This window comes from Mesoplodon mirus, assembly GCF_964341445.2.
Source record: "Mesoplodon mirus genome assembly, chromosome: 2".
NCBI lineage: Eukaryota > Metazoa > Chordata > Mammalia > Artiodactyla > Ziphiidae > Mesoplodon > Mesoplodon mirus.
In genome coordinates this window covers 16451763-16474976 of record NC_138977.1, presented here as the reverse complement: position 1 = coordinate 16474976, position 23214 = coordinate 16451763, and the positions used below count along the sequence as shown (strand labels likewise).

The following is a 23214-nucleotide window of genomic DNA, read 5'->3' as shown; positions in this document are numbered from 1 at the left end:
TATCCTCTGTGCCATCAAGCACATTGGTGATGGCACAACTTAAAAAGATGATCAACTATTGTCTCTGAGAATTTCTTGTAAATTTCACACCCATTCCTCAAGAATTTATATACACATGTCCAGGCAATGACAACTCCATCATGACTGCAGCTAGGCCAAAGTGATTTTAAGATGCATCCTATTTCTGGAGTTGTTGAAAGTGAAAAAAAGTAAAACAACACACATGGCATTTGCCAAATAAATACTGCAAAACAAGCCAAGTAGAGAAGCTTCAGAGGAAACTAACCCTGCTGACAACTTCATCTTAGACGTCTAGCCTCCAGAACTGTGAGAAAAGAAATTCCTGTTGTTTAAACCTTCCTGTGTATGGTAGTTTGTTATGACAGCCCTAGCAAACTAATACAACATCCTAATGAGGGAAGAGAAGAGGGGATTCAGAAAGATAATTACAAATGAGGGAGGAGTGCACACGAATGTTTTAATAACTTACAGCAAGATTGGGCTATTAGTGTTGTCCAAGGAGTCCCAGGAGAAACAAAATCTTCCATCAAATCACAGCACTCTTCTTCCCAAGGCACTCAAGGAAAATATGGAAGACATGGATCAAAGGCAAGACTGCAGCACTTTGTGGTGAGCAAGGCTAGGTGTCGAATTCCGTTAGAGAACTCTGGTTTTCTGGGCTGGCGAACAGAAGGCGGCCTTCTCTCTTACCCTGACTTCACACCAGTTTTAGCCTCCAGTTGGTTATGCAGGAGGAATGTACACAGAAGAGAAGAAAATGCCATTCTCGGCAGTTTCAGCTTTTTAAAGTTATTGCTGAGTAAATCTGTGCTATTTATATTTCCCTATAAAGTCATCAATTTCATTAAAATTTTTAAATGTATTAGTACAAAATTGTACAGATTTTTCTTTTCTAATAAAAAATACATTTTCTGTATTTATTACAGACCTTTTCTCATTCCTTGTTTTGTTTGTCTTTTCCCTCCTTTTTCTTCCCTATTCTTTATTGCCTCAAAAGAGAATTTTTTTTAAACATCGTTATTGGAGTATAATTGCTTTACAATGGTGTGTTAGTTTCTGCTTTATAACAAGGTGAATCAGCTATACGTATACATATATCCCCATATCTCCTCTCTCTTGCCTCTTCCTCCCACCCTCCCTAACCCACCCGTCTAGGTGGTCACAAAACACTGAGCTGATCTCCCTGTGCTATGCAGCTGCTTCCCACTAGCTATCTATTTTACATTTGGTAGTGTGTATATGTCCACACCACTCTCTCACTTTGTCCCAGCTTACCTTTCCCCCTCCCTGTGTCTTCAAGTCCATTCTGTACGTCTGCATCTTTATTCCTGTCCTGCCCCTAGGTTCTTCAGAACCTTCTCGTTCCTTTTTTTTTTTTTAGATTCCATATATAGGTATTAGCATATGGTATTTGTTTTTCTCTTTCTGACTTACTTCACTCTGTATGAGAGACTCTAGGTCCATCCACCTCACTACAAATAACTCAATTTTGTTTCTTTTTACGGCTGAGTAATATTCCATTGTATATATGTACCACATCTTCTTTATCTATTCATCTATTGATGGACACTTAGGTTGCTTCCATATCCTGGCTATTGTAAATAGTGCTGCAATGAACATTGTGGTACATGACTTTTTGAATTATGGTTTTCTCAGGATATATGCCCAGTAGTGGGATTGCTGGGTCATATGGTAGTTCTATTTTTAGTTTCAAAAGAGAATTTTAATTCTACTGTATCTGGTTCCCTTGGAATCTTCAAAACACTTGTGCTCACATGCTGCCATTGCCTCTTAACCTGTGCTCTTAATGTTGGTTTCTTTGTGTCATAGGGGTCATGTTCTTTTCTAAGCTTATGTGACGATTCTCATGATAAATCTGTTTCAGACCTATGCTCTCCTTCTGAGTCTTCCTTATCTTGTTCTATTCTCCTGTACTGCAGCTTTTCTTCATAGGCTGTATTTTACTAGCTTGTTGTTTACTCTTCCTTGAAGGAAATGGATCTATACCTGGTGTTTATAAACACATACAATATGTAGATTGCCTTGATCTCACTCACCATCCACTTGAGTGTTTGTTCAATCTCATATGCATGACAAGAGAACAAATTGCTACACAGTTTCCATTTCCATTTCTGGAGTTTGGCAGCCTTTCACCTGATAAACCCTGTTGAGGTTCAATCATGTGACACCCCCCTTTCAGCTCCCCGTCCCCAACTTCCTTCTGTAACAATTCGAATCAGCACGCTAGATGAAAGAAGAATACTCAGAATATTCTATTCCTAGGACTCTTTTTGTGCATGCACTTAAGACCTGTTCCTACTTTCTAGCCTGTTGTTTTCTGAGTGTTGCAGTCTCTCTATGGAGAATAGAGAGGTATTATAGAAAGAGAGGTAGGGTGTCTTGGGGATGAAGAAGCATGAGACGATCATCTTGCTCGCCTCAAAAAATAGAATCCACGCAGCCACAGGATTCATGCTCCATGTTTTAGTTAGGTCATATCCTCTTTTTGAGTGGGCAAACAGTGAGGAAATAAAAAGACATTTTCCTTTCCATTATCTTGCTTTTCAGAGAAACAGGTTTGCTCTCTTTTCAGAAGCAAAGTATTTGTGGGGCCTTTTCCAGTTCCATTTCATCATTTTAATTCTAGTTTTAGGCAAATGTATGAGTTTTCATCTTTCTTTCTGACCTCTAAGTGGGCAATAGCTATGTCCATCTTGCCATTTTACCTCTGACATAGTGACAGTGTTTGGAACAACCTAGGTTCCCAGTAAATAATTCACCTAATAAATTGATGTATGTCACCATTGTTATATTACTAGGGTATTAGGAAAAAATGTATCAACGACAATTAGCCAGAAGAAATTTTAAACTAGGTTTTCCTATTAAGGTAGGTTTTGTTAAAATTTCAGGGCCAATTTTATTTCCTTTCCACCTAGTAATGTGGCTATAGCTATAACATAGGCTAATGACTTGATTTGGAAACTTTGATATGCCAGAAATTGTATTAAGATCACTCATTCATTCCACATGCATGCATTGAGTGCCTATTAAGGTTGGCTCTATGCTGTGGTAGAATTCTTTCCAGCCCCATGGGAATGAGGATTTGGAAGTGGCTATGTAAATACAAAGAGCACAGGTTAAATATACAAATATATTTTTATATTAAAATCATTGCAATCAATTGTGAGATATAATAGAGTTATATAGAATGTACAATGAAACACAGAAGGAGTGACATTTGAGTCCTGTTGTGGGTCTTTAGAGAAAGATATAAAGTCTAAGAGTTATGGAGGATGGTGGTCTAAGAGGAAGAGCATTTCTGGGGAAGGTAGTAATACCTAAGGTCTGGAATAGTCAGGGATTTGTGTGTAGTTAATTGTGGTCGAAATAAGAGGGTGGAAAATAACTGGAAGGGTTTTGAAAATGCAGTTACCCATGGATCACTGAGGATAACTTTCACCTAGAATTCATGGATGGTACTAGATTCAGAAGGGTGGTGGACCATAAGCCAAAGTGATAATGACTGGGGAAGATTTTTTGCTTTGCCTAATCGTGTTTATGTCCTGACAAAAGAGTCACAGATTCAATGTAGATACAACTAATTGAATACAGAATACACAGATGAGTGAATGCCTCAAGGAAACATTATAGTGTAAGAGATAGAGAATGATAAGCCCCTGTTGGTTCACAGGTGGTTCCTCTTTACCAATTTGCAACATGCTGAGTGGTTGATAAAATTGAAAATGATCTTACCTAATCTCTAACTATATTCTTAATAGTTGTTACCTCACTATTGATACCAAGCAGAAATATCTGCTGGGTCCACGTGCAATATATTAGATTTAAAAACCTAGTTGTAGTCTTTTTTGAGAAGAAAACTGGAGAATGAGAGTATCTAGTAGGACAACTGATTTATAATTTAACATAGTTTTCCTTTATAAAAATCATATAGACAACACTTTATTTTGAAGAATTAATTGTATAGCTTGACAAGCATTTGATTCTATCACTAAGCACTGGTTCTGAACTATTTGATATTTTAAAGTATTGTTCTGTCTCCCTGCTCCCTCTTTTTAGTTTTGGGTAATAGAGTTACTAGATATCAGGATTGGGGGTCCTAGACTCCGTGGACATGTGCTGTCCAATATGGTAGTCTTGAAACATGGTAGCTATTGAACATTTGAAATGTGGGCAAGTCTGAATTGAGATGGACTGTAAGTGTAAAATGCACAACTGATTTCAAAGACTTAGTTTTGAAAAAAGAACATATTTCTTTCGTAGTTAATGTATATATATATTGAAATAATTAATTTCATCTGTTTCTATTTTTTTATGTGACTACTAGAAAATTTTAAATTACATATGTGGCTCACATTACATTTCTATTGAATAGCATTGCTTTAGACTATCGAAAAGTTGTCATAGGATTGTGAGTCTAGTGATATAATTTGCTTAGATATCAGTGAATATGTAAGCTTTAATCATTCTGTTAGCTCAAAACATTCTGATAATAAGTGTCTCCAAATAAGTACTTATTAAATTCTTTTTTTTTTCCTCATGAAGCTAAGATGTTGTTAAGAGAATTTTCTCTTTAAATCTTTGGCTGAATAACTTCTTGTTGACATAATGACAGTTTTGGTAATCTAGCAGTCACGATTACATTCTGGGCAAGGTCAGTAGGCTAACTGATCTTTCAAGTCTAGGGAAAGATAAATTTCAGCTTCTCTGATGGAAATGGCTTTGAACTAGAAGTCAGAAGACCTGGATTATAGCCAAAGCTTTCTTGGCCACTTATAAACAGTCTGCATATTCGTTAGTAATAAATTATTTTGCTGGGAGCCAACCATATGTTTCCGTATATATAAAAAGGGGAAAATTGATAATAGCAACCCAACCCACCCACAAGGTTATTATGGCAAGTTTATGTATAAGATGATAATTACAGTACAAGATGTGCTTAAGTTGTCATAGCTTGCACTTTCATGAGGATTTTTGCCTACATGAAACTTTGCAATGTCTTTTACAGAATAATGGAAACCTGCTTCCCAATGCCCATAATTGGACAGTATGTATTATAATTGGTCATTATTGCTGTTCATCACCTTGGGATAAAAGAAGCTGGCAGGTTACCTCAAAGGACAGATCCAGTGATCTGTTGACCTTGACCCTGGATGAATCAATTTTTAAAACTCCATGCTTTTTAAAATGGGGGTAGAGTGGGGTGAGTCACAGAAAATCTCAGGCCTTTGAAACAATTCAGGAGAGAGACTCATGTGGCTGAAGATTGAAAATCCAGTGTGGGTAATTGTTGATTATTAATTAATAATACTGAGTTGAGTAGCAAATAAAGGGATCTTTTCTGGAAATCTTTAGATGAATGTTTGTATCTTAAGGGTGTGAACCTTTCACTGCTTTAGTAAAGTACCTTATTAATTAATTGGGTTCAGCAAGGAGAAGGGAGTCTTTCTTGATCTTTGGCCAAAACTATCCCCTAAAATAGACCGAGAGAAGGAAATATAATCCCCTGGCATGAAATTGTGCCCCTCAAAGGAGCTATTCTCAGCATCAAAATCACATATATTCTTTTGGAAATATTTTTGACTCTTCCCTTTTCCTTCCTTTCTGCATTAAAAATAATTTAAAAGCAAAATAAAAAAGATCTGCTGCTGCATCATTCTTTAACTATTTCTTGCCTCCATAAGATTCTACTTGGCTGAACTACATTTAGAGTTTCTTCAGTACCTATAGAAAGAGAGGCAAAACTTTTCCGGGATGTGGCTTCTATTTATGCTTGAAACTTGTATACTTAATTATTTGTCTGTATTAGCCCTCTGCTACATTTAATTTTGTTTTGTTTTGAAGTTATTGTTTTTCATGCTTGGTTTATATGCTAGTCATTGTGCTAAATGATTTGCATGCATTATTTTACTTAATCTTCTCAAAACCTTAATATCACCATCTCAGAATTGAGAGGAAAACTGATGGAACCTAGCTCATCTCTAACTCAGAGCTCATCGTTTATTCCATGCCTGTGCTCTGTGCCCAGTGCACACAGCTTGGAGAACAAGCAATTCCATATAACATTTAGTTTTCCATTTAATCACTTCATCTCACTTGCCCATGTTAGCAGTAAGTCACAAAGAGCCCTCCTCTTAAACTATATGTATTATCTTCTATATAATAAGCTCCTAGAGGGAATTATCACTTATGGTGTCTTTTGGTTACTGCTGTGTCTAAAACAATACCCTGGGCTAGTAGGAGGTAATAAAACTTTATTGAGGAGGATGACGATGATGTTGATAACTATTAGAATGTGGTATTAATAGATGATTTCACTTTCTTTTCCCTTCCCACACACATTTTTAAAAACTTCAACCTTTGAAAACTTCCCACATTTCTCTATCCAGACAGTTCAACTTCATTTCTATACTCCACATTCTGAACCTCCACAGAGTGGGAAGCTCAGCTAGCAGGATTTTAGAGGAACTAGTCTTCTTTTGAAATAAAAATTCATGGCAATCCCAAGGAGTGACCATATCCCAACAACAAGACGGAGTTGAGACTGGGCTCATCTGTCGATGATGTCAGAGTGAAGTTCAATACTTTTCTGAATCATGGTTCTTAACTAGTAGAACTAATTATTAAAACTAATTAATTAAAACCTGCCTCTTGTAGCACACATACCACAAACAGTGGTACCACACTCAGCGAATCCCATGAAAACCTCATCTGTGCCTCCTCCAATCTATCAACTCATCTAAGCTCTTTGAGATCATTAAATGGCAATCCAGTGGGAACAGCAATGTAGTGGCTGACAGTTTTTGTTTTAAATGCCTTCATTTGCTTTAGTTTTAGTTCCAAGCAAAATGCTATAAATAATGCACTGTACTTACATTTATAATTTAAATGCACACAGCATTATTATACTGTACTGCAACAGCAGCAGGAGAAGCTCCCTGATAATATATTGCCATCATGCCAAAGACACTCTGTCCTTTATCAGAGTTTATCTCACACACACACACACACACACACACAGAGGCTTGGTTTATGTTTGTGAGCAAGGGCGTACACAGATATTACAAACACCTGATACTAGAGAAGGGTGCTCAAAATCTAATCAAACGTAAAAGCTTTTGCACAGCAAAGGAAATCATAAACAACTCACAGAATGGGAGAGAATATTTGCAAACTATGCAACTGACAACTGACTAATCTCCAAAATATACAAGCAGGTCATGCAGCTCAATATCAAAAAAACACAAACAACCCAATCAGTAAATGGGCAGAAGATCTTAACAGACATTTCTCCAAAGAAGACATACAGATGGCCAAAAACACATGAAAAGATGCTCAACATCACTAACTATTAAAAATACCTTTAAAGTCAATTTTATTAAGGTATATTTTACATATAAAAATAAACCCATTTTAAGTCTACAGCATGAGTTTTGGCAAATATGTACACCTCTGTAATCAGTGCCATAATCAAACTACAGAAATTTCTATCATCTCAAAAACTTCCCTCTCTCTTGGCATTCCCCTTATATCCCGGCTTAAGACAGCCACTGGACTGATTTCTTTTCTAGTGCTTCATATAAATGAAGTCATAAAATATGCATTCCACTATGTCTGGCTTCTTTTTTTGCAGCATAATGCATAATGTTTTTTAGATTCATTTTGTTGGGTGTATTAGTAGTTTTTTCTATTTTATTTCTGAGTGGTATTCCATTGTGTGACTAGACTATACCACAATTTGTTTAGTAGCATTTGGCTATTATGAATAAAGCTAATATGAACCTTTGGTTACAGGTCTTTGTATAGGCATGACATGTGTTTTCATTTGTCTTGGGTAAATACATATGAGTGGAGATGGTGTGTCATATAAGAAGTATATATTTAACTTTCAAAATTTTATCTCAGAAAGAATCTGCTAAATTGTTTTTCAAATTGTTGAATGATTTTACATTCCCACTAGCAATGTATGAGAGTTCTAGTTTCTCCATATTTCCATCAACACTTGGCATTATTGGCCTTTATAATTTTAGCCACTCCTGTGGATATGTAGTGGTATCTCACTGTAGTTTTAAATTTGCATTTTCCTGATGAATAACTGATATTGAGTATCTTTTCATGTGCTTATCAGAAAATCATATATCCCCTTTAGTGAATTGTCTTTTCAAATTTTTTTTTGTTTTTAGGAGATTGACTTCTTATTTTTAAGCTTTTTGAGCTCCTTATATGTCCTAGATCTAAGCCATGTCAGATATATATAATGTAAATATTTTCTCCTATTCTTCTTTGGCTTTGCATTTTCAGTTTATTAACGCTCATTTGGAGAGCAGAATTTTGAGTTTAAAGTTCGACTGACATTGTCTTTAATTTTGGCCTTTTGGGCCTTATCTAGGAAATCTTTACTGACATTAAAGAAGGCAAATGTTATAGATCTGGATTTAATGTTTAAGGTTATGACACTTTAGAGTCAGTTTTGTGTGTGGTATGAGGTAAGTGTTGAGCTTTGCTTTTTCATCACGTGAGTTCCAGAACAATTTGTTGAGAGGACTGTCCTTTCCCCATTGAATTATTGTGGCACACTTGTCAAAATTCAGTTGACCATATATTCATGTATATATAGGAGAAAAGCATACATTTAATTCTTTCTGTAATCTCTATTTTATTTCATTGATTAAATTCTATTCTTAGGTCAGTTCTGAACTGTCTTGATTTAAAGTAAGTTTTTTTAAATCCAGTATTGTGAGTCCTCCAAATTTAGGCTTTTAAAAAAATGTTTTAGCTATTCTAAGTCCATTTTATTTCCATATAAACACTGGAACCATCTTATCAATTTCTACAAAGAAGAAAATTAAATTCAGCCTGAAACTGTAATAAATCTGTAGATCAATTCGAATAGAACTGACATCTTAATAATACTGAGTCTTTTAATGAATGATTTAGTACTCTTTAATTTCTCTTAGAAGTTTGACAGTTTTTAAGTGTACAAGGAGTGAAGATAGCTTGTAAAATTTATCCCTCAGAATTTTATATATACTGACATTACTGTAAATGGTATATATATTTTTTAATTTTCATTTTTTGGTTACTAAACAAATCAGTTGATTCTGTATATTGATCTTATATTCTTCAACTATTACAAATTAATTTATTAATTTTGGTAGGTTTTTTGGAGATTTCATAGGATTAATGCAGGACTTTGTCACCTTTGTTTATAATGGGATGATAAAGTGGTCCCTGTTTTAACTATAGCCAGGAGCATAATTGTTAACCCGTTTTTATATATAGGTAAACTGAGATTAGAAAGACTAAGTAATAAAGTGATGAAGAGCAGGGATTTGGGGTTTAGGTTGGAATCCAAATTTTTGCTGCTCACTAGTTGTACCACCTTGGGTAAGTTATTTAATTTTCTGTCTTGGTTTCCATATATCTAAAATGAATACGCTGCTACTGAGAAAAATAATAAAACAAATATAATGTAATATTAGAAGTTGTATCTTATCATTGTTTTCTTATTAACTGAGATGACAGATGTGAAGGTTTTAGCACAGTGCCTGGAAACAGAGCCTCAGACACAGTGTCACTAACCAATGATATTATCCGTAATCACTTTGGTAGAATTCTGACTTTAAGTTCAGGAATGTAATATTGATGAACAAGATAGATGTTTTTTCATTATTTATCAAAACTGTTTTTCCTTTAAAAAGTATCCAGAACAAGAAAAAGGTGTTCAGGCCCATAGGATAAATCCCCTTGAAGAAAAGACAAAGTATACTTATTTAAAGGAACATGAGAAGTCTTGTTTGTGTTTGTGGGGAAATTTTGACCAGAAATTCTGTAGATAATCCATGACATATTCTCAGTTCAAGGTACTTATTAGTTAATTAATCACAATGACGGATATCTTCAATATTAGGCAATAATTAACAAATTCACAGTCTTTGAGAGTACCACTCAAAAAACAACTTTTAAAGGACTTATCCACTTTTCTTTTTAGAACCCCATAAACTCTCGATGGAGAAAAATCAGGCGGAAGAGCTAGCATGCTCATTGTTGAAGGTTTGTCAGTGTCCTAAGTTGATCCTCAAGAACTTAAGTTTGGCAGGTAGACAAGAAATAAGATACAGATTTGTCAGATATGTAAGGGAATATTTCAGCTCAGCAAGGGGAATTTAGAAGTCTTTCTCTGCCGACTGATCACAACCAGTGTGTCAGACAACAACGTCCGCTTATTCTTAGATGACAACAGTGCCAGTTAATTAGCTCTTGTTTATGTTTTGACTATTGATAGACTTAAATTATATTCACATTGTCATGCAGAACAAACACACAGAAAGGTTTGCCTTTGACCTAAATACATTTTTTCCTTGGCTGCAGTGACATTTGAACTGTCTATCAGAATAAAAAACTTAGAAGAAATCAGGCATAAAAAAATAGGGGTGGGGTGGGAGAGGAGGGGGGGCACAAAAAAAAAGTCGATCATCTAAATCAGATAATTAAAAAACATCTGATTAATGAAAATTTTGGCTTGAAAACCAAGTGCCCTATTTCAACAGAAGTTCAAGTTGACTTATAAAAATGCAGACATTACCTTTGAGATTGACTTTACAAAATGCCACGAATATCTCTGCAAATTTCCCAATCCTCTTATCACTTTGACTTGTTAAAGATTTAGTGCTATAGTTGTAAGTATAAAGCATATTCTTTATGTATAATTCTTGAACTAGAGTGAATTTCATTCTTTCATTATGTTTAAAAAGCTTTCCTTCTTCCTGATCCTTATAAACTCCCTTCGAACAATATTTATTAAAGGTCAAGAAAATGGTTTTTCTAGAAGTCAAAATAGCATGTCACTTGTAGTAATTTAAATTGCAGAAGAGTTTGTATCTTTACTACATTCTGTGTAACAATGCTTTTGCTCTGTAAAGCATTCTGGGGGTGTTGGAATATTCTTTTGAAGACAAATGCTCCATGGTTGGCATGCTCTAGTCACTGTTGCACCCATTTAAAGGCTTCTAGGTTAGAGTTAAGCATGGGCAAAGCATCCCTCAAGGGAAAGTGTAGGTACTGGAGATCCTAACCTTTTTCTATACCCTATTGTTCTTTTTCTTTTTCTTTTTTATTCCCCATTTTTCTTCTCAAAGAAACATAAAGAGGTACCAGTAAAAAATATAAGTATTCTTGTTTGGTGTTCTTGATTAGAAGTAGTGCAGACATCAGGGAGCAAAAACCAAAATGATTATTCACATAATCCTCAATGCTGACCATTTAAAAATACACTGCAACAAAATAAATTGTAAAAGGTAGTTTTAAATGTACCCTTCTGTCTCTATTACATTGTCCTCATGTCACTAAGATAATTTAGCACCGAAATCAGCTTAGGTAATCGTAAAAGTTAAAGAGCTGCCACTGGCAGCTTTTTCGTTCCAAAACTTTCCACAGAACTTCAGCCAACATGATGTCTTGATCCCTTGTGTCCAAGGAGTGGTCAAGGTTTATCATTCAGCCTTCAACAGAAGAATTTGACCCCGACGGAGTGGCAGCTATAATCATATGGTATTTTTAGGAAAGTGATACACTGAAAAATAATATCACAATTATGTATTTATGAAATGTTGGTTTCTACAAACTGGAGATTTAACAATGATTGCTAGAACAAATCAATACATTTCTAAAAGAAAATAAAAATGCACAGAGATAGTGTCAATCAAATGGATTATGAAAAATCACAGTCCTGTTATCTTCGTAATGAATGCAGTACAGTGTCATAAATGCCCTTACATCCTTGTCACACGGTGTGAATTACAAAGAGAAAGACCAAAGAAATGGTAAATTGACTTCCCTTGAATAGGGTCTGATACGTGAATCCTTTGTCCCTTTCTCACTTATTAGATGCCTTTCATTAGTGAGTTCTCATAGTCTAATAATCAATCCAAAAATACTCATAATTATGGGAAGACAATATCATTGCCCTTTTCACAGTCATATTATCATATTTTTAGTGTGTTGAGTACAGCAACTATTTATGAAAAGTAACACATGGAAGTATGAATAAAATATCTTTATGTACAAAGTGGCATGGCAGGATTTCGACCCAATATTTAATAATACACTTGCAAATTTTCCCTGCATCAACATAGTGGAAAACAATAAATACAAACGTTAGGTAATAAAAGAACACTGAGAAAGTAGGAAAGTCTCCGTGGATAAGAAATGTTAGTTCTGAAAACTTTAAACTCAAGGAACAGTCATTTCATCAGTGAAGCCACCTGCCTGGGCTGTCAGGTTACCTGCACACAGATGCCCCTCCTAAAATTCCCTCCCCTAGGAATGTTCCTATAAAATGTGATAATGTGTTTTTTCACATCTTAAAGGACAGGAGAGGCCCAGGATGGTTTCCGATTCTCTTGGATTATTGCGTGTCATCTGGACATCACTTTATTGGGACAGGTGACTGGTGCACACTGGCGAGCAGGATTGGAGGTCAGGATTGAATCCACAGGGCTTTCTCCCTTTCTACCCCTGGAGCACAGAAGCTGAAGAGTAAGCCTGTGGGGTGGGAAAGGGGGAAACAAAAAAGTTCAGATTCCGAGAAAGTAAAGAAGTAGAGATGCTGGGGGAGACCATCTCTTGGTAAGAGATGTTAGTGACCAGCTGAATTTTTCCACCCAGTAGAGTCACTGGAATGTCTCATAAGCACTTCAACCTCAACGAGTCTGAAAGGAAACCCACTAGACTGCCTCCCAAACCTATTCCCTCTCGCTCCGTAATTCCAATCTTTGCTCTTACCTTCATGATCCATCCAGGCACACATGCTAGATGTGTGGGCATAATCTATACCCCTAATAGTTCTCCTTCCCCAATGCCTACATTCACACAATCCCTACCTCTGGAGAACTTTACCTTCCAGACAATTCTTTATTCTATTCTGCCTCTTCCTCTGTATCCCTACTGTACCTGCAGACCTGGTGAAGCCCTTGTCCTTTTCCCGGGGAATACTGAAAGAGTCCTCTGACCTCTCGGCTTCCTGTCTTACTCCTGTTGAATTAATCTTCCACACTGAACACTCAGTGATGTGTCTCAAGCACAAATCTCATCGTATTCCTCTTCTGATTAAAGCACTTCACTGTACCCTATCACTAACGCGACATCGTTCGAGGTGTGTTGCTTGGGGTAACAATGTGAGTAATTAAGAAATTGATTGACAACTTTCATGCTTTGCTGCCGTGTACTTATCAGGGAGAAGAGTGAACAGGCAACTCTGTACTTCTCCTTCACAGAAAGGAGAGTTGGGGCTTTGGTTTATTACTTTGGGTTTTCTTGTTTGTGGTACAGAAAGAACTTTCTGTATTGGCCCCCCCAAAGAGCAGGAGATGGAAGCTTCTGTGCTTTAATTGGGAAAGGGGCACATGCCCGGCATGGCAGGGTGGGTGCTGCCGTGCTGCTGATGACAGTACTGGTGGTTTGCTGGAGTCTGGGAGGAGGATGATATGGTGGGGGTGAGGGTGGGCAGTGGACCAGGGTGGAGACCTGCATCTTGCTCCCTCATGGCATGGTCGGTGAGGCAGGACCTTTGCTGGGGATGGTTGCATTGCTGCCTTGCAGTGCGGGAGCCGGACACTGGTTACCACCCTGTCTTGCGGGACAGTTGGAAGAACGGAGAGTGGACACAGGATCCAGGTCAAGTCTTAGTCTGTGGAAAGGACTGTAAAGCAGGGCATTTCTTTCTTTTTTTTTGCGGTACGCGGGCCTCTCACTGTTGTGGCCTCTCCCGTTGCGGAGCACAGGCTCCAGACGCGCAGGCTCAGTGGCCATAGCCGCTCCGCGGCATGTGGGATCTTCCCGGATCAGGGCACGAACCCGTGTCCCTTGCATCGGCAGGTGCACTCTCAGCCACTGCGCCACCAGGGAAGCCCCCATGATAGATTCTTTAATCATATTGACAACACTTTATAAGCAAAGCAGCACAATGGTTCTAGGAGAAAATGTCATTCTATCCTGGTTTTATAGATGTGGAACCTACTGCAAAGCATTATAAAGAAATCTGTTGAAGGCCATAGACTAGGATCAGAAAATAAATCTTGTTTTACTTGTGATGTTTTCTTTTTAGCCCCCATTATTCATTTTAAAATGTAAGAAAAATAATTGAAAAACATGTTAAGCTTTTCTGGAAGTTCACAAAGATGCTTTTAGATTATCAAGGGTATCATTTAGAAAATTACAGAAGGACAGTGAATTGTATCTGCAAGAAAAATAGAAATGGGTAACATTCCACTTTGTTGAGGATCTGTGGGATGAGACTTTCATACAAGTTATTGGTCTTGCTGCCCCTTGGTTCTTCGTTGATCTGAAACTCCCCTCACTTCTTAAACTGGCAGGTGGCTTGGAACAGAACGGACAGGAGGCCTAGTGGAGAGGGAGCGGCCAGGTGGCAGTAGGTCTCCTCCCTTCTACAGCACAGGATTGCTCTCAGAACAATCAAAAGACTTTCTTTTCAGTTCTAAAATTGTTTTCCTCCTCATGTAAGATAGATCTTGGACATGTCTACATGCAATTTAAAACTTGTCTTGATAATCACTTTTGCTAGTTGTATAATGTCATCGATTGGATCATACCTAATTTATCTGAAATCTCCATACCACTGGACATGCTGTTTCTAAATGTTGGCTACCATTCTTTGTATATTAATCTTTAATCACATTTCAAATCATTTCCTTTTGAAAATTTCCTAAAAGTGAAGTTGCTAGGTGACAAATGTGAATATGTTAAGTCTGTTAGTGAATATTACCAAGCTGTTCTTTGCAAAGATTAATCCAGTTAATCCAATTTATACTGTCAAATGCAGCATATGATACTATTTGCTTCACCAGTATGATTTTTAAAACTTAGAAAAAGAAAAACTCAAGTAATTGAAGGTTATAAGTTTTTTGGTCTTAATTCCATTTTTGATTAGTAACAGTACAGGAACTCTTCTATAATTTTATATTACCATTTTTATTTCCTCCTCTGTGAATTGCCTGTTCATGGCCTTTGCTCATTTAAAAAATTTCTGATTTGTATAACTGCCTTGTATATTTAAAATATTAATGAATTGGTCTCATATTTATGACAAACATATTCCCAATTTATAATTTATAGTTTTCTTTATGATAATTTTTATGTTTGGAAGTTTTAAGTCATGATGTAGTAGAATTCCTATTATTTCCATTGTGTTATATTGTTTCATGGTCTGAAAATTCTTAATCAGACACATAATAAAACCTAACAAATTTTTCTTCTACTTTTTTTTACATTTAGTTTTTTTATATATATTTTCCCCATATAGATATTATTAGCTAATGTCCCTTCACACTCATTATTCACCAACTTGTTCAGACCATTTGTTGGCATCAGTAAGAAAAGGATGTGCTTTCCTGCTCTACATTTTGGCATAAAAATTCTGGCCTTAGCAGAAGTCCTATGTAACAGCAAATCAATTCCTTGTCACTTTGTCATAAAAGAATTAATCTCTTGTCATAAAAGAATTAATCTCAGAAGAAGATAACAGAGCATATTTGCATTATAAGTGAGCACAAATATGTATAGAAGTACATACAGCTAATGTATCTCTAATCTTTGATTCCAGTGGCCTTCAAAACTTACCCCAAGTTATTTTTGCACAAATAACCATTTTGAGGGAGGTATCAGCTAATAGCTGAGAGGAAAATGAATTACACAGGGAAAGTTTAAACTAAAATGATCATTTTCTTATTCTAAATAAATTATGGTCCCTAAATATAGCAATAAATCTGCAGTGAAAGATAATATTTTTTGAAACTCCTATCAACCTTCCTCTTGTTGACATAAAAGTCTTAAGAGATTTTAGAACTAGATTGAATTGATCAATTGTATCAATCATGCCCATATAGCTTTTTAATTTTTTCTCTATTTTCTTATTTCTTGTGTGTGATTTCATGTTCTCACTAGACAAAGCTTTGCAGAGAGGGCAAGGATCATAGATTAAAGGTATTTTGGAATTCCATTAAATATAACATTCAGCACAAAATAGGTGATCATTATACGAAGCAGCAGGCATTAAATACATCTAGAAATTTATCCTGAGGTGAAAAATTTTAACATGAGTGAATGTTTCCATATCAGTGTTTGCTGTTGCATAGCAATCCAAAGACTTCTCAACTTCTTTTCTCAACTTCTAGTTCTGATAAATGCATTCCTATTTATCCTGAATTTCTGAGTTGATATCTTATTTCTAGGTGATATCTGATTTCTAGGAGAAAGCAATTACTCAGCGGTTACTACATTTAAAGTACAATGGTTGCTAAGAGAAATATATTGAAAAAGGGTAAGACAAGTAGACAATAGAACTGACCAATTTCAAACATGTTTCTTCCCATTACTTTCATCTTTACTCTTCAGAACATTGTTATGTAATTCCACAATTACTCAGAAAGGCAACAGAAGCTATTTACCTCTGCAAATCAAAAGACATGAGATTAGAGGCTAGGAATATTTTTTAAAGTACAAAAATTGAAAGGAATGGGAGTTGGATAATAATTCATTTTGTTGAGCTTGTTTGGGTCAATACTCTTCCTTTTGTCCTGTAGAGAGACTGTCTCCTGCACAGAGACTTTTCTTTCTTTCTCTTTCCAACTGAACAGAAGACTTCTTCCTCCAAACTGGACAATTAGTCACTAACATTTGAGCATTTTAACAATCTGGAAAGCATCCTTTTACTAGCCACAGCATTGCAAATAAACCATAGCTTGTACGGAAGGAAGCTTGCCATATACTAGGGAGGGCTGGACCACGTCTCCACAAATTTCTCACACTTCTCAGGTTCTTGAGTCTTGCATCTGAAAGAGTGCATTGCAAAAGGATAGGCAAAGGCCCAGATTCCTCTCATCCTAACCCACCCCTTGCTGGCTAGAGAAGGGTGAAATTCTGACACTGATGCATGTCTGGATGACACTCCTTTGTTTACGTCTCCTGCTCCTGGCCAGAGAAGCATGGCTGGCATCATTTATTCAATAAACACTGGCTGAGTATCCATAACAGCATTGTCTTTGTGCTGGGAAGTAGACATAGGTAGTGGGCATAACAATGATATTCCCCCCGGAAGCTACCCAGAGTGACCACCATTGTGTTTAGGCCAATTCTGGGCATACACCTATTTATCTGTTCTTTTGCTTTTTTACTATTAGTTGCTAAAGGGTAAATTTCTCTGCAGGTTCTAAAAATTATCAAACACTAATTGTGAGGGCACTTCATCAATGCTGCTTGTGAAAAATAAATCAAAAGAAACTTTTCTTACCCAATTCTAGAAAAGCAAAAGACAGTCCCATGCTAAGCTGGAAAGGTTAATTCCAACAGGCCTGAAAACGGGCTGAGTTGTTTTACCGAAATAAGACATGTACCTGCATTGCACTGACTCCTGGTCAAAGAATGGAACACACAGAATAGCAGTTGCTTGTAACCATAGTTTTGAGAGGTTTCAGTTATGCATTGATTAACAATTAATGTAACGAGATTGATCACCTTGCATCTGGTCTCATTGAGACACCTGGAGGGCTCTGTCACTCATCTAGTTATACAGCAAGAATGTGCCTACATGACCGTCTGGGTACTGTAAATTCCCTATAATACAAGCGAGTTCCATTCCAAGAGTTGTGTTCGTAAGTCCAATTTGTTCGTAAGTCCAACAAAGTTAGCCTAGGTACCCAACTAACACAATCAGCTGTATAGTACTGTACTGTAATAGGTTTATAATACTTTTCACACAAATAGTACATTAAAAAAAACAAAAAATGAAGAAAACATTTTTACTCTTACAGTATGGTACTTTGAAAAGTACAGTAGGACAGTACAACAGCTGGCATACAGGGGCTGGCATCGAGTGAACAGGCAAGAAGAGTTACTGACTGGAGGAGGGAGAGGAGGTGGGGGATGGTAGAGCTGAAGGGTCGTGAGGTATAGGAGACAGAGTGCAATTTCACCCATGCCTGACGTTGATGGAACGCATGTTCGCATCTTTGAAAGTTCACAACTTGAAGGTTCATATGTAGGGGACTTACTGTATAAGAAACCCCAGCTGAGGGCTTCCCTGGTGGCGCAGTGGTTGAGAGTTCGCCTGCCGAGGCAGGGGACGCGGGTTCGTGCCCCGGTCAGGGAGGATCCCACATGCCGCTGAGCGGCTGCGCCCGTGAGCCATGGCCGCTGAGCCTGCGCGTCCGGAGCCTGTGCTCCGCAACGGGAGAGGCCACAACGGTGAGAGGCCCGCGTACCGCAAAAAAAAAAAAAAAAAAAAAAAAAAAAGAAAGAAACCCTAGCTGAGAGTGCATTTTGGATCACCTTGTTTGAGGTACTTTGTGCACACATCCATGGTTCCTGGCTCCAGAGAGGAAGTACATCTGGGTACGGTTCTTACTGAGAGAGGACATTTGGACCTCCCACCTGGCATCTCTGGACCCCTCTCCCTGAGCCAGCCTTTGGCTGTGATGCGCATTCTTACCTTAATGCAGCTGCTATGTCATATACTTTTTTTTTTTTTAACTGTCATTTTGGGTCCTGCAAATCTTCCTTAGCAATAGAACCCTGTCTAACTGCCACTGTTAAGTACGTATATGCTGAGCCAGGCAGAGGCAAACTGCATCTATGAGGAAACATTACCAACAGGCAGAAAGAATGAATTGTATCATTCCTGAGATAGGCAGGGCAACTGGAAGAATCTTCTACAGCCCCCAAGACATTTATTTCTCTAGCAAGTGTTCTTAGAGTTTGTTTTTAGACAAATAGAAAATGATGGTTTAACTGACACAAGCTATTAACTTTTCAGGTTACAAAAGTCTTTAAAAATAATCTGAGCTGCAGCAGGCTAACAAAACAGATATTAACGAGTATCTCAGTGAGTGAAATTAGGGAACTTACATATTTATTGCCCAGGTGTGGAGAGGATTCATCAAGCTGTCAGTTCTTGGTTTTTCCTTGTGCAGAGTGCTCACCTAAAAACAGAAGATATGCTTTGATCTATAAGCTCAGGGAGTGAATAACGATGAAAATAAAAGTTTCTTGGCTTGTTTTTTGTTTTTCAAGGAAAGTCCAATTTCCCTTCAAGAACGTCATTAGAGCCACAACTTACCTCTTGGTATTGCCTGGAAATTGTTCACCAAGATTTATGAGCTTTATTCGGCCACTGTTTATTTTTACCCTAGAGGAGCAATGCTAACTCACTCCCTGCAGATAGGGGGTGTGAGTTGGGAGGTGATAGCAAGAGAGGCACCCTAGGGAATAAATTATTGAATTTTGCTTGTTCCATAAGCTGGCTCTGCCTGAGCAAAACTACATCATATATTTAAAATGCCATCTTATCAGGAAAACATTCTAGGGTCCTTTGTTTAAATAATTCAGTGAGAGTTTTGTGAAAATGAATTTATAGGCCAACATGAATACTTTGGTGACATACAAAGCAGCACAGGGAACATTGCTCAAAATAACAATGTTATTCCATCATCAATATAAAGATAAATATTAACTTAGGACGATGGGGAGCTGAGAGGCCCCAAGCCTTTTTTTTTAATTTATTAATTTAATTTATTTTTGGCTGCATTGGGTCTTCGTTGCTGCACGTGGGCTTTCTCTAATTGCGGTGAGCAGGGGCTACTCTTCATTGCGGTGCTCAGGCTTCTCATTGCGGTGGCTTCTCTTGTTGCAGAGCACGGGCTCCAGGTGCGCGGGCTTCAGTAGTTGTGGCTCATGGGCTCTAGAGCGTGGACTCAGTAGTTGTGGCACATGGGCTTAGTTGCTCCGCGGCATGTGGGATCTTCCCGGCCCAGCGCTCGAACCCGTGTCCCCTGCATTGGCAGGTGGATTCTTAACCACTGCGCCACCAGGGAAGCCCCCAAGCATTTTTACTTGCTCTTGGATTTGTGTTCAAAGCATTTCACATTACCTGTGTCTTTCATGTAGATTCAAGTAACAACAGCAGTCACATTATATAAAAGCAGTATGGGTCCAAGTGTCCAGCTTTGAGAACAAATGTCATTGTTTTGCTCCAGCTTTTATCTGCCAGCTAGGAAACCAGTCTTCTGGGGACTCCATTGATGTCACCCACTACCTGCACTGTCATGGCGATAGTAAATAGTACCAGAGACCTAAGAAGAACAAACCTGGGACTCCCCTTCAAGAGTTCCTCAAGTCTTCTGCTTCAAAAAATGTCAGGCTCAGAGCAACAGCCCTCACAGCCCCTGCCCCACTACAACCCTTTGCTCACTATTGTTTATTTAACAAAATGCACAGCATGTCCTGGAATCCATGGCTATAAAGTACAGGAATAAGAAGTAAACAAAAGAAACATTTATTGAACCCCTACTGTCTGCCAGAGTCATGTAAAACAAATCATATGAAAAACTTCAATTCTTAGTATCTCCCAAAGTCTGTCTAACTGGGAATAGAAAGTGTGGAAAGATTCAATAACCATATGATTCAAATAACAGTTACAATAATGATATATATGGTAAAAGCAAACAAAGTACGTACACACCTAGAAAAAAAAAACAACTGGAAAGAAATACACCAAATGCCAATACTGATCATATCAAGGTTTTCTCTCATAAGTAATTTTTAATTCTTTTCTATTCTTCACTTTCCCCCATTCTCCATTATGCATAACGTGGTCAAATATTAAAATGGCAGTTTAAGCCACGAAGAGATATTCAAGGCAGTAATGCATGCTGACTTGCCAATCAACAGTTAGAGGAGAGAAAGACCACGTACAGCTGGGACAGTCAAGGAAGCCTTGGTGTAAATGCAGAGATGATTGACGCAACTATTGAAGGGCTGTGAAGACAGATGCTGAATCTCTGTATGGTTTTATACATCTACGAATCTTTCCCTCACCTTTACAGTTGTTCATTTCTAGTTGTTAATGAACGTTTGTAAAGCATAAATAAACAGAAAAGTAACTGTACATTTAATGAGTAATTACCATAACATACTGATTAGTATTAGTATACTAATAATATATGAATAATATATAATCACCACAATGCGTAGGAGGGGAGGTGGGAGTGACAAAGGAGACCAAGGTGCTGTCTCCTCCTTCAAAAGAGCTTGAGTTCAGTGAGGAACACAGAGGATAGGAGATGAGTGACATCTGGGAAGTACATGTTATTAAGTGGTTCAGAATTTGAGCAAGTGAAATCTGGCACATCATGAAAGACCTTGTAGACATGCTAAAGTGTTGGAACTTAATCTTAAGTAATAAAAACTTATCAGAGTTTTCTAAGCAAAGGAATATTATAAACGGATTCAGATCTGCTTTTTCTCCCTCCAAATAGTTCAAAACCAAGTGATGCTTTGAAATTAAATTCAGTGATACAGTATCTTCTTTCTTTTGTGGAATCATGTATTCCTTAATTTAGGCAATTTTCTTTATATTTATATAGCCTTACATGTTAGAAATGAGATAATGTATGTTAACTTTCTGAGGAGTGGTGTAAGTGGGAATCATGTTTAAAATGCATCGTCACATGTATATCTTGTAGTAAATCATGAGGATGTTTAATTTGGCAAGACTTCTTACTAAACCTGAGTGGCATCTTATATGTTCTCCTAAAGGACTCTGTGATCTGCTATGTTTGGTGCTCATTTTTTCTGAAAGCACATTCTTGTGTATGCCCTAATAGGCTTTCTCTTTTACATTAAAGAAAGCTCCCAATTGAAATAATCAAATTTTAAACATTATGGGCCACATTTTCAACGGAAGAACCCTGCTTGAGAAAGAACATATTTAGAAGAAGCAGGAAGTGTGGCTGGATGAACACCACGGCCAAGTAAGAGGAGGAGGATTTGAGGCAAGGAACTGTCTTATCCGGAGAAAATACTCAGAACAATAACCATTACACATAGAGGCTTGTAGAAACCCAGAAAACTTAGCATCCACTGGCATTCCCCCTGAAGGTGAGTTGCTGCAGAGCTCTGTTTCCTTGGAAACATGATATATTGACCTCTAAAATGGCAAAATTTATTTTGAGATGTAAGACCAGAGTTTATAAATTGACATACTGACCAATCCAATGAATTCTTAAGACCATTGGATCTCAAATTTCATGCTGTTACCCACATTGGTGCATTAATTAATACTATGTCCCTCAGGCCATGTAGCACATAATATGAAATATAACAATCATCAGTTCTGAGTGGTAAGTAGTCACATATTCGTTCTATCAAATTCTTTTTCTGTATTTTTTAACTATTAAAAAATTTTTATATAGGAGATAGTGGAAATTTAGGCTAAACCTGTGAACTTGTATAAAACCTAATCATTTCAGACTATTCTAGTTATATTTTAGAATGGTGTCACTATTAGGGAAGAGATATTTAAGTGAAAATAATTATAATAATGTAATTTCTATTGAGTGTGGTGAGCATAATTTTATAAAGAAAGCATATTTGAATAAGTTTTGAAAGAAGGTAGAAAGAGATTTGTTTGCAGGTGTTTCAGGAACCATCAAATCCTGTTAATGGTGGACAGACTTTAATAAAAACTGTGGTAGTACAAAGAGAATTCGGAGGGCATTGTTTTAGATTATCAGTTCTAGGCTATTGAAATCAACTCTGAGTCACCCATTTTAGTTTTCCCCTATTACCAAATATTTTCTATAATCAGCTAGGTTGACTTTTGAGAGATTATTTTATTAAAAGAAGTGTGCTTCCTAACTTGAGGTTGGCAGAAATAAAAGTACCAGAGACTAGATCTTATTATTTCCATAGAAATATTTCCTCCTTAGACCTATGACCTGAAAAGCTACTTATGAAGAAAAGGAAGTTTGGGTAGTTAAGGGTCTTCTTAACTATCCCACCATGATCTACCCACTTATTATTGCAGTTAGTATGAGGGTGGGAGATAGTAGCTTACACAGAATTATCCTTGGGCCTTGAAGAAGAAGCAGAAAGCAAATCTGCAACCAAGAAACACAAGGTTTCTCTGTGGATTTCCCCTCCTGAAAGCCGCGATTCTGGTGTCAATTGTCATTTCCCTGGTAGAAATAGGTAGCAGAGCAGGTGGTCCTGATCTCAGCCCCCTCCTCACCAGGAGAGCCAAGGGCTCCTATACAGAGGCTTCTGGTCCACAGCTTGGAGACCCCCAGAAGCTGCCGAGTGTTTGGTTTAAATCCCGAGGGGATA

General features: G+C 37.3%; 1 protein-coding gene across 1 annotated transcript in view; it reads right to left on the bottom strand.

Annotated features, from left to right (window-relative positions):
• Window positions 1-11619: 11619 nt before the first annotated feature.
• EMCN (endomucin) overlaps window positions 11620-23214 on the bottom strand; it is a 95012-nt gene continuing 83417 nt past the window's right edge. The window contains exons 11-12 of the mRNA XM_082638300.1: window positions 18958-19031; window positions 11620-12582 (exon numbers count right to left, since the gene is read on the bottom strand). Of these exons, the coding sequence (XP_082494426.1) occupies window positions 18997-19031 (35 nt within the window). The 3' untranslated portion in view covers window positions 11620-12582; window positions 18958-18996. The remainder of the gene's footprint in view (window positions 12583-18957; window positions 19032-23214) is intronic.